The 16,811-nt window shown below is 41.2% G+C and overlaps 6 protein-coding genes across 6 annotated transcripts in view; 2 read left to right on the forward strand and 4 right to left on the reverse strand.

Moving 5' to 3' along the window:
* The first annotated feature begins 862 nt into the window (after positions 1-862).
* On the forward strand, positions 863-2,089 carry LOC111481166 (F-box protein GID2-like). Its single transcript, XM_023126522.1, has one exon. The coding sequence runs from the start codon at positions 1,275-1,277 to the stop codon at positions 1,827-1,829; it is 555 nt and encodes a 184-aa protein (XP_022982290.1). The 5' UTR covers positions 863-1,274; the 3' UTR covers positions 1,830-2,089.
* A 2,784-nt stretch (positions 2,090-4,873) lies between these two features.
* On the reverse strand, positions 4,874-6,429 carry LOC111481155 (transcription factor MYB44-like). The gene has a single exon (XM_023126509.1). The coding sequence runs from the start codon at positions 6,081-6,083 to the stop codon at positions 5,220-5,222; it is 864 nt and encodes a 287-aa protein (XP_022982277.1). The 5' UTR covers positions 6,084-6,429; the 3' UTR covers positions 4,874-5,219.
* A 582-nt stretch (positions 6,430-7,011) lies between these two features.
* LOC111481152 (probable carbohydrate esterase At4g34215) lies at positions 7,012-8,339 on the forward strand. The gene is made up of 2 exons (XM_023126505.1): positions 7,012-7,758; positions 7,938-8,339. The coding sequence occupies exons 1-2, from the start codon at positions 7,159-7,161 to the stop codon at positions 8,253-8,255; spliced, it is 918 nt and encodes a 305-aa protein (XP_022982273.1). The 5' UTR covers positions 7,012-7,158; the 3' UTR covers positions 8,256-8,339.
* A 145-nt stretch (positions 8,340-8,484) lies between these two features.
* Positions 8,485-9,996, reverse strand: LOC111481149 (probable isoaspartyl peptidase/L-asparaginase 2). The gene is made up of 4 exons (XM_023126503.1): positions 9,774-9,996; positions 9,430-9,663; positions 9,243-9,329; positions 8,485-9,151 (listed from the first exon to the last, which is right to left on the reverse strand). Exons 1-4 carry the CDS (start codon positions 9,933-9,935, stop codon positions 8,663-8,665), a joined length of 972 nt encoding a protein of 323 aa, XP_022982271.1. The 5' UTR covers positions 9,936-9,996; the 3' UTR covers positions 8,485-8,662.
* Positions 9,997-12,592: 2,596 nt separating this feature from the next.
* Positions 12,593-14,500, reverse strand: LOC111481144 (cyclin-D3-1-like). Its single transcript, XM_023126497.1, has 4 exons — positions 13,533-14,500; positions 13,252-13,453; positions 13,035-13,165; positions 12,593-12,931 (listed from the first exon to the last, which is right to left on the reverse strand). The coding sequence occupies exons 1-4, from the start codon at positions 14,124-14,126 to the stop codon at positions 12,764-12,766; spliced, it is 1,095 nt and encodes a 364-aa protein (XP_022982265.1). The 5' UTR covers positions 14,127-14,500; the 3' UTR covers positions 12,593-12,763.
* A 1,586-nt stretch (positions 14,501-16,086) lies between these two features.
* The window catches only part of LOC111481165 (protein DCL homolog, chloroplastic-like), a 3,096-nt gene continuing 2,371 nt past the window's right edge, over positions 16,087-16,811 (reverse strand). The window contains exon 3 of the mRNA XM_023126520.1: positions 16,087-16,581. Coding sequence (XP_022982288.1) covers positions 16,414-16,581 — 168 coding nt within the window. The 3' untranslated portion in view covers positions 16,087-16,413. The remainder of the gene's footprint in view (positions 16,582-16,811) is intronic.

A 16,811-nucleotide genomic window follows, 5' to 3' on the forward strand; every position in this document is an offset into this window, starting at 1 on the left:
AAAAAAAAAAAAAAAAAAAAAAAAAAAAAAAAAACTGTATTATAGAGCAATGCTAAACTTACCCTACCCCCAACCCCCAACCCCCAACACAACTTTTCCTTTGATTTTCTTTCTCTTTTTAACATTTTTTCTTTTTTGTTTTTAATTTCATTTCATTTTTGTTGAATTTTGTTGAATTTTGTTTTTTTTTTCTTTTTAAATGACCAACCAACCAACCAACCAACCAACCAACTAACCAAACCCTCTTGTAGTTTTCTTGCAAAGTCAAATCCAAGTAAACCGTTAAACCCATCCAATTCTTTTTACTTTGTTTTCTCATCAGTTTCACCTTTCATTTTATTTCATTTTTTCATTTCATCTCTTTAATTTAATTTAAATGTTCATTACAAACTTTTAAATATTAATATCAAGACAATGTTGTTTAATTGAAATTGGGTGGCACCAAAATAAAAATAGATAAAGTAGAAATGATAAATGAATTAGTCGCATTAAGAGCGAGGAGGAGCTTTAGGCGTATAAATAGCCACTTGGAGGGTTGTTCAAAGGTCTATATGTATTCACCAAACTAATTAGCTAAATCACATTTACTTACTCTTCAACTTAAATCTCTCTCAACCACCTTTTTGCATAAATGAGTCGAGGTGTGAAGGCTTTATTGAACTTTGTCCGACCCGAAACTGAAAAGTGTGAAGGCAACCAAAAACGCACTAAGTTTGTTCTCTATTGGCTCAATCGAGCCGAGGTGTCCATGTCGCAAGAGGATGTTATGGTTGCCATATATGAGCATTAGTCCATAATCAGTTTAGTTAAGATTGTTTATAATTGGGTCCAAAGAGGGGGCATAGAAATGTGGGAGGAGGAAGAAGCGGTAGAGCGGGTTGGGGCGTTAACTGTCCGTGAAAACAAAGAGGGGGAAATGAAAATTGTGACACAGGGCGACGACACAGTTGGTGAATATGGAGAAAAAGGCATTCAATTCTCATCTTGTCGTCTTCGTAAACCTTCAAAACTTATGCTTTAATAGGGCCTTAACCACTCTTCACCCCCAACTATCCTTATTTCCTCTTCTCTCTCCTTTTTTCTTTTTAATCTTCAATTCCAATCCCTCCCTGTTTTTCCTTCCATTTCCATCGTTCTATTAGCTTTTCTGCTCAGATTTAAGGCTGACCCACAATGCTTTTTCCCAAATCTCTGTTCTAGTGTGTTTCAATTTCACGATTTCTTTTGATTACAGATAAGAAATCTGATTTTTCCGATTTCTGTGATATTTGGAGATGAAGCGACTAGTTCCCGATGGCGATGGGGAGCGGAAGATGGGGAAAAAACTCAGGGTGGACTCTGTGGATTGTGAAGGGGGAGGAGGAGGAGGAGGAGGAGGCGCCTCCGACAGAACTGGGTTTGTCAATTTGGATGATAATTTGCTGTTTGAGGTTTTTAAGCATGTGGATGCGACGACTCTGGCTATGGCGGCGTGTGTCAGCAAGCAATGGCACAAAACGGCGGAAGATGAGCGGCTTTGGGAGCTGATCTGTACCAGACACTGGGCCAACACCGGCTGCGGCAACCAACAACTCCGATCTGTAGTTCTAGCCCTCGGTGGCTTCCGTCGCCTCCACTCGCTCTTCATCTGGCCTCTTACCAAGCCCCAAGCCCCCTCCACATCTGCCTCAGCTTCCTCCTCATCGTCGTCGTCGCCTTGGTCTACGTTTCCGGCGATGATTGGGTCGAAGCCACCGACCCGTTGGGGGAAGGATGAGGTCCATCTCTCGCTCTCACTTCTCTCGATTCGGTACTACGAGAAGATGAATTTCAGCAACAGAGACGAATGAATGGTCTGGCCTGGAAAATTCACTCCATTTAACCATTTTCCTCGAGATTAGGCGATGATTGAAGTTTCCCTTTCAATGTGTTTTGGATTTGATCTGGGTTTTTCTTTATCTTTTCTTATTGTCCTTCCTGGGTTAATTAGATCTGTATCCGGGTCGGGTGTGTACTTCATAAATTCCTAACTTGTGTATCTGATTATATAGTTATCATATATATATATATGAATGGAGAAGCAAAAGATTAAGTGGGTTTTGTGTTGAAATTGATGGCCAATAAATGGAAATGGAATGGAATAGGTGAAAGAAAGAGAAGATAAGAAGGATGGAAGAAAATGCCCCATTCGCTCGCAGACAAATAGCACAAGACAAAGAGACGAGTTGGGTTTTGGAAACTATACAATACTCAGCCTCTCACAAAAAGCCAAACGCAGACCCAGAACCAGCCACAAGGTGGGTTCAGTTCTCATACTTGTTTCAAAATGAATGAAAGAAAGGAAGTGCCAAATCAGTAATCTAAAAAGGTACCATTTTTAATTAAATTTATGCAAATGCCACTAATGGAAGAGTGATTCCAAAGACTGTTTTCATGATCTCCAGATTTGACAGTTCATGAAACAAAATCTCAAAAGCTGAGATTATGTTTTTTCTTTCGAATCTTAAGACAAAAAGGAAAAAAAAAGAAGGAAGAGTTAAAGGAATAAGAAAAATATAGAGATATGAAGTTCTGTTTGGATAGAGAATTTGAGGAAGTGATGCAGCATTGGGGATTGAGTGGACATGATTGGGCTCTTGAATGTCAGGCCCATCTTACCGGAGGCCAATGGGAGGGAAGCCCACGGAATTGGGGTTTCTCCTTTTCTGCCCGATGCCTCATCCAATAGTCATTCCCAAGACGACGACGATGATGAACATGCAGCACAGAAGGTCCTCGCGTTTCATAGGTTTTCTTTCATCCCTTCTTATACAGTTCATTTCGTTGTTCCTCGTTCTTTATGTGTTTTCTTGCCAAATATACTTGTGGCTTTTGGTTTGTTGGTTCTATTTCAAGTAGATAGGAGGATGACTCGAATCTCAGGCGTTTTATATATTCAGTAGAGATCAACGTGAATGCAGATGAGCAAACGATTGTGCATAATTGTTGATGTTAAATCTTTAGAACTTGAAAAATCTTGATGGCCTTTAGATCGTCCATGAATCATTCCAGAAGCTGGTAATAAGATCACTGGCTGTTCTGATAGAAAGGGATAGGTCAGAAAGTGTTTTACAATGGTCCACAAACTTCCAGCCACTAGAGTCTTTTATCCTATGATTGTTAGCAGTAAACAACCCCCGTTTCCTTCCTTAATGCTGAAGATATAATGAAGAAATATCTTGAATACAGGCTGAAGAAGGATGGAACGTTTTGTTGTTGCACCATGTTCTTCATCTTCTTTAACATTGCTCTATGAGGACAGGGAAGACGAATTGGTTGGAGGAATAGTGAAGGGTCTGATTTGATGCTTCTATACCACAGTGAGTATCAACAAATGGAGGGATTGGTCATCAGTTATGTCTCCCCTTCTTCCATATATGGTCCTGAGTGTCGAGTGTCATGGTCGTACATCCTAACCATCTTGGCTTTCTCGGACATGTCTATCTAAACCAACCCATGTGTCGCTCATCTCATCAGAATATGAACCCTCCAGTGTCCTTGCCATGTCATTTACAAACTCTGTACCGAATAACCGGTGCATATATCAACTTTTTGACACATGACTGGGACACAATGTTGGCACACTCGTGTCGTCTGACACTATCTTTGAAAGACTCGTTTTAAAGGAGCTTGTGCAAGATGTTCGCCCACACGTCACACATGTATGTGCTATGGGTAGCTCACTTAGGCCACATGACGCAAGGGTGTTGTAGACCCCTCCTCCTACCGTACATTTTGAGGCATTTCTAATATTTTTTTGGAGTAGACATGATTCTGGCGGGCGGACATACTTAACTCCAGAACTGCTTGTCGAAACACATATCGAAACTCTAACTTCTGAGGTTATGGCTTGAGGCCCTACCCAGGCCTCTTTGAGCTTGTCTTCGACACTCGTGTCACCCCTCTCTCCAACATTGCTTATGTCTTAGCTTGATTTGAATGCACACTCTTCTTAGTATGCTGGATGATGCACCGTTCCTTTTAGTCGCATCACGACACTTGTCTGTCTCAACCCGTGGTCAAATGGACGGTCATCTTATTGGTTTAATGAATAGCACGGCACCATGATGTCATTGTTCTTATTTGCATTCATTACATGATATTTGTGGTCAATGGTGAAGTTAAAAGTAGGGTACAGCCTTTTGAACATTGTATACCGCGTTTTCATAATTGCGGTTAGGTTGCCTGAGTTGTTGTCTCAAGCCAATATCGAAGAGGAGAGTTAAATGGAACTGCAACAGAAGTTGGTTGACTTACTCGAATATCTATTCCTCTTAATTCTTCTTTTGAGACATTATTTCATGAGTTTCCGTGTTGAAAATTTCAACGACACACAACCCTGTTTTTGATGTGTTCGTTGCAAGTTTCTCAGGAACAATCAGTCTGCATTTTTCTTGTCATCGTACCATGTGCCTCAGAATATGGAAACAAGCGCCAACAATACCGATGACTAAAACACACTCAATTTAGCTATTGAGTTTATGCAAAACGCTGTGTCGTCTCAATCCCTATCTGCTGATTAAATTCCAGCAGTTTTGATCGTTTTCTCAGGTCCGTTTGTTTGAATTTATCTCTAATCTTCGAGTTCGTACAGCTCCCTTTTGCTTTAAAAATTTAGTATGTACAGTACAGAAACCGACATAATTGCTCATGTCTTCATTTGATCTCAAAACTGTCCTCCACATGTTATCAATTTGGAATTTGCAGTTCCGACTTCCAACTGGTTGCTCAACCATTAATGTTTTGTTCTGTTCTGTTCTGTTCTGTTCTTTGAACCCTGTTTATTTATCCATTCTTGACCACCACAATTAGTGTCTTTTCTTGGATTTTCATCATCCTGGTACACACTGGTGTATCAAAAGATGCAAGTTCTAAAATTTCCAATGACTAAACTCGTTTTTTGTTCTTTTGGTCATTATTCTTACATCGACTCGATTTAGTCGAACAGGAATTTGCCCAAACTTTCTAATAGATAGCCCTTTTGGGAACAGATGATCTAATTCTATCATATATGATATATGTATTTGAAGTTCTCTGCCTTGTTCAGCCCCCCAAATTTGGTGTTCTTCATTCTGTACACTACCAAAATTTATTGTCATCTATAAATTCAGGGGAGGGGGAAGGAGAAAAGAAGAAAATAAACACATAAAGGAGAACTTTTTGAGTGACGCGATGACTTCTTTGTCATCTCAGGGCTGCTATTAATCGCGCTTGTTTATGACAATCCGTTTTACGATTGCGTTTCTGATGGCCTCCGTTTGCAAACACAGACCTTTTTGCTCCATCCCAGACATGTAGTTGTGTACTTCTTTCCTAATCATTTCCTGCATCACAGCCAAGAATTCTGAACTGAAGAACTTGCTCTCAATTCTCAGCTTGTCCGCACTCTGCACTGGCTGCTGAGGTGCCTGATCGGGTTCGGACGCGAGTTTTGGAACCTCCGAGGAGTCGGATCCAGGCGGACAGAGGGTGAGAGAGGTGAGAGGATCGGTGGAGGTCTCCATCGGCGGCTGATCTGACCGAGAAATCAAAGCATCGGGCGAGACAGATTTGCAGACCTGCGAAGAAGACATTCCAAGTAGGCTAGAGTCGCTCAAGTCGGAGTCGGATGGGCTACTGTGGTTGAAATAGAAAGGCGAAGCGACGGTGGTGGGAGCAGCACCCACACTGGCGGATCTCTTGGGAGGGTGGTGTTTGAAATCATCGGCAATGGAGGAGGAGTATTTGCGCTTGAGAGTAGAGTTCCAGTGATTCTTGATGGCGTTATCGGTGCGACCATTGAGAAGACGGGCAATGGCGGCCCACTTGTTGCCGAATCTGGAGTGAGCCTGGATAATGGTGTCATCTTCATAGGGAGTGAAAGGGTGATGCTCCACCTCAGGCGAAAGCTGGTTGCACCACCTGAGTCGGCAAGACTTGCCAGATCTCCCAGGGATGGACTTACTTATAAGAGACCAATTCCTGGCGCCGTAGCTGTGGACGAGGCGGCGCAACAACTCGTCCTCTTCGGGACTCCAAGGACCTTTTATCCGGTCGACGGGCTTAGAAGCACCGGCGGTAGCCATAAAGGGAAAGGTAGGGGGAGGTGGATGATGTGTAAGAGAGAAGGGGGAAGGAAGGAGAGAAGAGAGAATTTATAAGATAGTGGGAGTGACTGGTTGGGGGAGGAAGTGGTGACCGGTGATAGCCGTTTGTAGTTTGGAAGGGAGAGGGACACGCGTCATGCAACGGTGGCAAGAAGATACACGTAGAATATATAGCGAGGGCTTTGGGCTGCCTTTGAAAACCGACTTGGAGTGAATTTATTTATGTTTAATCTACGAGAATAAAGAAAAAAAGGGGATCGGACGGCTGTGGCGCTGTGTGTGGGCCTAATCCAAACAACTATTTAGCCTCGTGTTTTGTTTTTTTGTGTAGGGTTTAGAGATTATTAATAAATTGGAAGATAGAGAGAAGGATAATGGAAGTAATGCCAGGCTGTATAGCATTTATTTCCCGGAAAAAAAAAAAGAAAAGAAAAGAAAAGAAAAAAGAATTGAGTAGAATCCGGGCAGGAAGGGTGGGTGGGTTAGTGCAATCATGTCAGTCCAGGCTGTGAACCGCTGCCTTTCCCTTCCCAACATATAATGCAAACCCAATGCGTGTGTGTTATCCATGACTTCCATCCCCCTATTTACTTTTTTCTTTTTTTTTTTTTACAATTCTTCCAAAAAGAAAAGAAAGGGTGTCCTTTTAGCGTACACAAGAGGACGGTTTTGAGGTCATCCTGCTCACGTGGGTTGCCATCATTGATTATCATACCAATGCCTGTGTTTTTTTATTTTGTTTTTAAGCGGAGAGTGGGGATGGGGTCCTTCCTTTTGTTTTATTCCATTTATTGTGTGGGCTGGGCTGGGCTGGGCTGGGCCGGGCCGGGCCGGCTTTTTCTGTTTTGTCCTTGAAAGTCCATCACTTTGTCAAAACTTAAAATAGAGCAAATAAGTGAGATTTCAAATAGTGGCAGAGGAGGAGGACAACGTGAGTTGTAATTGTAAGTGTAACGCTGGAGTGGACCGGAACATGACCGCCTCAATTCAATTTATAAACTAATGCATTTCTTCACCTTCCTTCGCCTATATCCCACCCACACTCCAACTCAATATGCTCTACTTCTCCCTCCTATTTCTAATGGCCGCTCACCTTCCCCTCACTTCTCAACAACCACCTCCACCGACAGCCATTTTCCTCCTCGCCGGACAAAGCAACATGGCGGGGCGCGGCGGCGTCTCCAACACCACCCTAACGCACCGTCCCACGTGGGACGGCGTTGTTCCTCCCCAATGCTCCCCCAATCCTTCCATCCTCCGCCTCGCCTCCGATCTCACCTGGGTTGAAGCTCGCGAGCCACTCCACGCCGACATTGATTTCCTCAAGATCAACGGGATTGGGCCCGGAATGCCATTCGCCAACACCATTCTCATGGATAAACCCGCCGGTCGGACGGTGATCGGTCTTGTCCCCTGCGCGATGGGCGGGACTTCGATTCAACAGTGGCAAAAGGGGTCCAATCTGTACAACCATTTATTAACCCGAGCCGAAGCGTCGATACTCGGTGGAGGCACAATTAAAGCGCTCCTGTGGTATCAGGGCGAAAGTGATACAGTGAATGCAGAAGATTCCGAGTTGTATGGAGGGAGGTTGAAGAAGTTTTTCACCGACATTCGCTCCGATCTAAACATCCCATTCCTCCCAATTATTCAGGTTTTTCTTACCCTCTGTTTCTGCTTCCTATTATAATAACTTCTACAGATTTAAAAAAGGAAAAGCCTTGATAAGTGACAAATAAGTTAATGAGTCAGTAGCAAAAGTAGGACAAGATAACAAGGCCAACTAACAATAGTAGAGAGAGTTTGTTAAAACGTCAACGTTTGTGGTCGTAGGTGGGGATTGCATCAGGAGAGGGGCCGTATAAGGAAGGAGTGAGAAGGGGGCAATTCGGAATTGAGGTAATGAACGTGATGACTGTGGACGCATACGCATTGGGCTTGTCGTTTGAACCGGATGGGCTTCACTTAAATACCCCTTCTCAAGTTAAACTGGGTGGAGTCTTGGCTGATGCATACCGCCGGTTTCCACCGCACCCACTGGCTGCTAGCCCATTAAGAAACGCTGCCTCCACGGCATCAGTTTACAGTTTCTGTATTTCCATGTTTAGGACTATGACCTTCGTGTTCCTTCACCAAATTCTTTTGTCGTGACAGTGAAGTCCACAACATTACATGCAATTATCATTAATGATGATTCAAACCCTCCGGTGGCTGCCCTTTTTAATTGGCCACCCATTCCAAGAATATTCTTGAAAACGCCTGAGTTTTGTTTTTTCCCTTCCCTGTGTTCATGAATCATACTGCTGTTTCATAACTATTTTCCTTCTTTAATAATTTAAGATTATCAAGAATTTGATTAGAAAATAAAAGATCGTAGTAGTCAGGGCTAAGGGCATTATTTTTTATTTGCCAAGATGGATCTGCCTCTGAATCTAAATCCAGAAAATTCTGAAGAAGATTTCACACAGTTACTGAAAAAACAAAGCACACTACAAAGCATTAAAACCCACAAAACTTCACATCCCAATCTTAAATTATCTAACCAATCATATCCCAATTTATTTCCAAATCCCAACCTCCATAAACCCATCCTCCGTCGCACATCCCCTGAACATTCCGGTGGTGTTGAACCCACAAACCACTTCACCATTGCTCGACACGGCAATCAATCCGGCCTTTCCTTCGTCCAGCCTCTCCTCTATCACGTAATTCACTGCCTCTTGAAGCCCCAGACCTTTGTACTCCATCACCGCCGCTACTTCTCTTGCCAATGTCCCTCTTATGATCGCCTCCCCTTCTCCAGTGCACGATACCCCACACACCCCGCACGCGTACGTCCCTGAACCGATCAGCGGAGAGTCTCCGATGCGCCCGATCTTTTTGTTCATCAGGCCGCCGGTGGACGTGGCGGCGGCGCACCTTCCTTCACTGTCGACCACCACGCAGCCCACAGTCTCTGGCGCGTACACGCTAATTGGGAGGCCGTTCATTTGCAACGGCGTCTCCACGCTCGCGCTACACTTCTCGTTTGGGACCCTGTAATCTAACTGTTACAAATCGAACCAGAAAATGTCAAGTCCGTTTCGAACGGTTATTTTGAATCATATTTAGTTAAAAATACTTGAATCGGAGGGGTACCCATATACTGTTGGCTTCTCTGGCTAGTTCAAGCATTCCGACGTTTTCTTCGGTGACGAAATAGTCATTGCACTCAAGTTCAACACCCTAGCACAGATTCAATTCCGTCCGAAAAAGCCAGATAAAGATGGAAATCATATTCCGCTTTAGAACCGGAAAAAAGGGAGAATAAAGATGGAAATCAAACCTGTTCTCTAGCGAATTTTTCAGCGCCAGAAAAAGCCAGATAGGAATGAGGGGATTTGTCCATGACAAGACGGGCGAGGGAGATCGGGTTTTTGACAGTGGTAAGTCCAGACACCGCCCCGCATCGCCGTTTTGGTCCGTCCATGATGCTGGCTTCCATTTCAACGGTTCCCTCCTCTGTCAGGGCAGATCCACGCCCTGAGTTGAACAGGGGATCGGTTTCAAGTTCTCTAACCTTCAAAATCGCAATATAATTCAAGAATATGTCGCAGAGAATGAAATGACGCATGGAAATAATCTATTAGAGAAAGAAAAGAAACCGAAAAGGGATCGGAGAGAGCGTACGACGAGTTCAACGACATCAATAGCAGAACAATTTGACCGAAGAGCGTGAATGCCAAGATCAAGGCAGCGAGTCAGAAGCATTTTTGCATCTTCTTGACGTTGCAGTGGGAGATTAGGATCCACGCCAGCCCCGCCGTGAACCGCTATGGCCCAACCCCCCATCGCTCTGTCTCTGCCTTCTTCTTCACTCTGTTTTCTAATGCCAATTGGAAACGAACGAGGAAGCGCCTTAAATAGCCTTTTTCGGATCCCAAATAACTCACAAGCAGTTCTAAATCTTTCCTACTTAAAACAAATTTAAATAAATTTTGGATTCCGAGTGGTGTGCTGTTGGATCCTACAAATTCGAATGCTCCCACCAATTCCGGGTCACGATTCACTTTCCCAAATTATATTTTTATTTTATTTCACCTTCGTTTACCAATTCTTAATTTTTTTTAAAATTTTTTTTGCTTTATATAATTTTCTTTCTTTTTTTTCTTTCCACCCAAAGAAAATGGCCATTTAATTAATTTAATTTCGATATAGTCTTTATAATTAACTAATATTATTAAATTATAAAAAAAAGTCCAAGTTCGATATTTTGTCTGTTTTGATTTGTTACATATTCCTATCAGTCTCATAATTTTAAAATGTTTTCAAAGAATTAAGAATGTTTCTTTATTTTTCGAGATGGGTTTCATATGGTAGGGATGATTTGAAAAAGTAATTTTCTATTTTTTTTGGATAATGGGTATAAATGGTATAGGTAAATGTTTTATTTGAGAGGATTCAATGCATTAATAGGTGCCATAATTATTAGATTTTTTTGTTTTAAATACTTTAGAATATAGACATAAATATAGTTTAATTAGCCTAAATATTGTAGTTTCAAGGTTAAAATATTTTCTTCTAAATTAAATATTTTTTTAAAACCAAAATTGGAATTTGTAATGAAGAATAAAAAAGAGGAGGCAAAATGGAGTGGGTCCCACGCCTTCCAGGGATACGGGAAGATTCGAAATATGAAGGGGCTTTGGGTGACGTGACATCACATGATAACAACACTTTTTCAATGCATTTGATTTTGATTGCTGAATAAGAGATGACTCAGTTCAAATCAAATAAAACAACCCTTTTTTTTTTATTATTATAAATTAATTAAAATATAAATCTTATTCCTCAAAGTTTGAAACGTTTTAATATAGCGGCGCATCCAAACGTGGATGGTCATCCCTTTTATTTTAATGTTATTTCTTTATTATTTTTATATTTTTTTTTAATGCTCGCTAAATCTAGACATCTCTAATATCTATTAAATACATGCGTGAACAACACTTGTCACCAAATAATTTAAATAAAAAAAGTAGCCAATAAATTTGTAAATAATATGAATCTAAAACCTCAACGATAAGACAAGAGACTTGAAGATGAGATGGAAGGATTAGGAGATAAAGATATAATTGAGACTTTTCCACGTTTAGATTTAGGTTGGTATTTAATATAAGTTATTTGAATATTCAATAATTGAATAATTTAATGCATCACAAGAAATAAGGTAGCAATAGTTTGTATAATGTTGGTTAATTTTATTAGTCACTAAATTTTAAAAATTTGATCTTAATTTGTTTTATTGTAGAAAGCGAAGGCAAGTTGCAAGATGGTTACCGCCACGGCGTTTTTGGCTGTCATCCATTTGTGACAAAGCAAAGCGCCACGACAGAAAAGTATGCAAATTGGCTACTTGCTTTGAAATTCATTATTTTTCATTACAGATAATATGAACACAACATTGTTGTAAAAGGGTCTTGAAAATTGCAAGTGGGTGTCCGCCTATTTCACGCATCTCGGCTCATTACTCCGTTGTTAGGGCCATCGGTTGAGCTTTAATCTGAGCCCAAACCAACAGCGCAGTCCAAACAGAGCAGCACCATCGCGATCCAGCAGGCGCGCATCGATTGCCCAAACCCCCTATCCTCCTTTGGTTTCTTGCACTTGGCAATGTGAATGTCAGGGAGCGAATATTGAAGAAGAAAAACCCGTGAGTCAACAAAATACGACAAACCCACTTTTTACCGGGGGACTGGGAAGCAGAAGCAGTGAAAACAGAGCGGGGTGCCAAATGAGGCCCTAGCGCTGTCGTCTTCTTCTGGTTGTGGTGTGAGTAAAAGACCTGAGGGTTGAGCTGGGTTGTAGAATTATGAGACTCACGCGAGGGATGTGGGTCTGGGGCGGGGCCTACGCCATATGATTGTCAGGGAGATGGCAGCCAAAGAAGCTTCAATATCCATTCTTTATGAGATGATAGCAGAGAGTAAAGAGGGGTTTGTTTTACGAAAAAGGGAGTGGCTTTTTTTTCATATTTGTGTTATGCGTGCCGCCAACCATTTCAGAATTCAGCAACAACTTACCTTTTGCTTTTGTAGAGTCATCTGCTGCGTTCAGAGCAGCGCAGGAGTGAATGTCAGCTGTTTTCTTCTCATAATCATACCGTTTTCTTCATCCAATACATACTCTGCCAAGAATTCAATTATGTGCATCCTTTCTTTCTTTCACTACTCACTAATCTAAATCATATCATAATTGCACTTGATTAGTGTTGTACTTGTTAATTACAAAGCATATAATGACAAATAATGAGGCTGAGTCAGGGTGAAGGTCTACTAATTTGTTGGGCGTTAGTGTAAACTTCTTCCTAATAAAAAATTGATTAGTGTTTTAAAATCGTGAGACTGGACAAACAATATCTACTTGATGAATTCCAACTTTGAAGCCTCAAACATCGCATTTTCTTTGATATAACGGGAAAGAAAATGAAAATTAATGCGACAATTTGAACTGATACTAGAAGAAATTATATATTAATTATTAAGCGTACGCTTTTGTTGTACTAGAGAAACAAAAAAGTACAAGTAGCTATAAGAAGCCTTAATTAAATGAAGCGAAGGATGAAACAATGTAAAGAAAATTCTGCGGTTGTCGTAAATTTGAGCCTCCAAGGACGCTGTTCATCAATTTTTTCTCTTCTTGGTTGATGTCTTCGGCGAGGACACAGCACAGTCGACATTCCGATTCTGACCATCCATTAAACTGAATCTTCGTTTATTCTTACAGTCCTTTCTGTGTCGTTCTTTCGATGATGCTTCTAAGATGAATCTCGAACAGTCCTCCACCTTATCCTACTCGAACAAACAGAGCAAGACAAAAAGTACACTATAAGTTTTGGTCAATCCATTTCTCGAAGGATAATAAGAATGAAAAAGAAACGATAAAAGAGGAAACCTTGTCGATTTGAAGAATACCCAGAAGCTGATCGTGGCATTTGGCGGCGGCATTTGGTTCTATGTCGTTGATAACTTGAAAAATAATGGCGCTTGCTATGACTGATGGAAGAAAACATACAAATCTAGAATCTGGGAATTCAAAATGAAAGAGCATTTATGATTTTGGTCTGGGAATTCAAGATAGAAGTCAATTTTGGTTTGGCTAGACAGCTCACCTAAGATGACAGAGAGAAGTAATCGTTCACATCTACAGAGGAATTCAGAACAGAGCTTGTCCCTGAACCCGAGCCGTCTTACGATATAATCCAGAAAGGAATGTGGGTTCACTGGATTCATTCTCCAAACAAGCGTAGAAAGAACGAGAATCTCCATTTTTCTAATAGTTTTAGCTTCAAAGTAGTACTCATTTTCTTCCACCTTGAACAAAACATTAAACAATCCCCTGTTTTAGTTGGAAGAATCGTGATAAATGTGGAGATTTTGATGTGGGGTTTACCTGGAGGTCTAAAAGAAGGGGCACGCGGGTTTCCTCCACTTTAGCAGCGAGAGATAAACAAGCAATGGCGGTGAGATGGGCCATCCATGGCTTGTCAATCTGAAAATGGGGGCTGGAGAGAAACCTATCGACATAATCAACGGCCAAAACGGCGGTGAGTGCAGTGAAAGAGTAATGGGCATTGACCTTCAGAATCCAGGCCACAGCCTTGGAGCGAGCGGCTGCTAAAGAGGGATTGTGTGAGAGAGTGTTACGAAGAAACTCATTTTTGTTCTCCTTAGAGAACAGAGACACCAATTCCTCGTCTTCCCTCTCCGACAAGAAGACAGAATTTGGGGAATTGACACAAACATTCATTAAGAAAGTTTGGTCCTTTGGTTGGATAAGGCCATCCCCAATCTCTTCCTCCAAGCAAAACAGGGAATCAAGAAGAAATGAAGCGTCTTGGTGACCTGAACTTGATGAATGTAGAATGGATATTGGGTAACAATGCCGTCTCGCCATCGTATAGTGCCTCATTTCTTCGCATGTTTTGTTGGGGTGAGGTTTATGCTTCTGATTTGGGAGCCTCTGGTGCTTATAATCAGCAGACATAAATCATGGGCCATGCAGCATAATCAATCGACATGTGACACTCCTATACAATGTCCTTGTGGGCCAAGCCAAGCCGGTCCACAACCACTGCGTTGCATATCATCAATCCTTATTCAACGCTGAATTAATGTTCATCAGAGGAAAAAAGGTTTCATTAGGCACATAAGTTTCCGAGGGAGGGTTGATTTATCAACGTAGAAAAGGAGTTAAGATCACGGGTCCTTCGTTTTTTCCCCTCTTTTGTGCTTGAGAGTACAAAAATGGTTAAATTTTGAATGGACTGCTTTAAAAACCCGACAGGCTTCTCTTTGCAGAATTTATAGCATACAACTCGGGCTCCACTGTCCATACCATTAATCAAACTTGATTCTAAAAGCTAATCGCCTTTGTTAAGAATCAGAAGTCAGACACCCAATTCAGAAACCCCAAAAGGGAATTTTGCTATGTGACCGTTCAAGCCTACTGTTGATATCGATAGATATTGTCTTTTTTGGACTTTTTCTTCCGAGCTTCTCTCCAAAGTTTTAAAACGCTTCTGCTAAGGAATGTTTCGTATCACTCTCAATGGCACACTGTCCATCATTCATGGTTCACATCCCCCAACACAAAAAGAGTAAGAGAGACAAACTGGGTTTCATCGGAGTAGTTAAGGCTATAAAGATTAGGTATCTCGAAAAGGGTTGATGAAGAAAAAGTGTGGTAATTTTAGATCTGGGCTGAAATTTGAAGTGCCGTACTGTTAATCTGATTGGACCTGTCTAAATAATTGGAGACATTTGCGAGGGACAGGGTTGGTGTTTTGGCAAAGAGTAAAACATGGGTTTTCATTAAAAATCACGAGCCTTCTCTAACGCTAAGCTGTGCTTCAAATCATACGACCACGATGACACTGATGGCGGTGCTGCAACTATTGAGGATCCCACGTGGATACTGCTTCTTTCCAGTTGGCTTTGTGTGGGGTCGGGTCAAATTCTGAATAGTACACCACTAATAATCATGTTTGCACTGCCTAATCCATGGTGGATTGCCTAATACAAGACGATTAAATTTTGATTTTTTTTTCAACCATGCGTGTTGCACATGCACGACATTTGTGATTCTAAAAAAAGGGGACATGGGAACATGGAAACGTAACAAGGGGATCCTATCAACTTGTTTCGATCTAGGATAATAAGCCCATGAGCTTAGTCTTACTTCACCGTTGAGAAACTAAAGAAGCCTTGCTTAGATGTACCTCGCTTCTTTTTTAGAGTGGAGTAATGTCACACCAAAATATCCAACAACCATTAGCTTTTTTTTTTTAAAAGGAGGTGATCCAACCGCACTTTTCAGTACGTCTAACTTGTTATGACTTCACTTTAGTTACTAGTCCTGCCTTTGGCATCCCCTCTTTGGAATTAAGGTAACCAATTCAAGTATGACTAGCTCCCATGATATGACTGGCTACCATATAGTGATCTTTCCAGGAAAGATACAGTTTTGATCATAGAGTGCAGTACATGCTGGAGAGAGATAGATTGCTATCCACACCACTGCAGCACTGGCTTTACGAGCGTTTTAGCCTTTGAAGAGCTCAGTGAATCCATTAGGCCGCTCGACTCTTTTGACTTGACCTGTGACAAGGACCTACCCTGCTTTCCTCAGATCCAAACCCAATCACTAACATAACATGACACCATAACACTAAATCATACTCTTCAACCCCTTTTCATTTGAACTTTCTTCATTGGCTAACCCCACGAGACCGCTTTATGCCTTCAACTTCCCACCGCCAACATCATCCGCCAAATGTTTACAAATGTATCTCTTTTACCCATCACAGTTCCTGCCAGGACAGCTGAAATCATTCAATTCTTCAATCTTGTTCATGTTATAATCATGAACCTTATAACATGCGCAAGATATGGATCTAGCACGTGGAAAGAAGTGTAGAGAATAGATTATCAATCAAACCCAGTTCAAACTTTTCAATCCTATACGACTTTCAAACATTATCAATAATCTCGTTCTACATGTCCTGGTGATCTGATTATACAGTAATCTTAACCACAAACTAAACAGAGCAGCTGCAAGTCAACAAAGAGAAGGTTCACTCCTATGATTCTCGATTGTTCTCATTTTCAAAATTGTGCAGAACTTCCAAGATATGATAGCTACTGCATTGACAATCTGTACATCTTGCCTTCACGTAGGCCACTGACTCATCAAGAATACATTTAATCATTCATATGTAACTCTTAACCAGAACAAATATCCACAGGCTAACATCAAGGCTAGCATAAATTCATCAACTACCACGTTTGAAATGTTCCCGAATAAACCGGTCTGCATATAATGGGTATTTATTTCGGATATATGCCCGAAGACACTTTTGATACGAGAAATCAATCCATCCACCATCGGTCCTTATGACAAAGAGGCATCTGGAGTGCCGAAATTGGGGGTGCCGATCGACCTTCAACCACATAAAATAGCTTAAATAATTAATACAAGTTAGCTTTGTTGATATCAAAAGTGTACTAGGAATCCCTTTTCTATTCACAAAATTCACAAAGAAATATGACAAACAACTCGTCTCCCAATGATTAGTTCAAGAGGGCCATCAATCTATCTCCACATTCCTTCAAAAAAAAAAAAAAAAAAAAAAAAAAAAAAAAAAAAAAAAAAAAAAAAAAAAAAAAAAAA

Source organism: Cucurbita maxima, unplaced genomic scaffold (genome assembly GCF_002738345.1).
Source record: "Cucurbita maxima cultivar Rimu unplaced genomic scaffold, Cmax_1.0 Cma_Scf00006, whole genome shotgun sequence".
Classification (NCBI taxonomy): domain Eukaryota; kingdom Viridiplantae; phylum Streptophyta; class Magnoliopsida; order Cucurbitales; family Cucurbitaceae; genus Cucurbita; species Cucurbita maxima.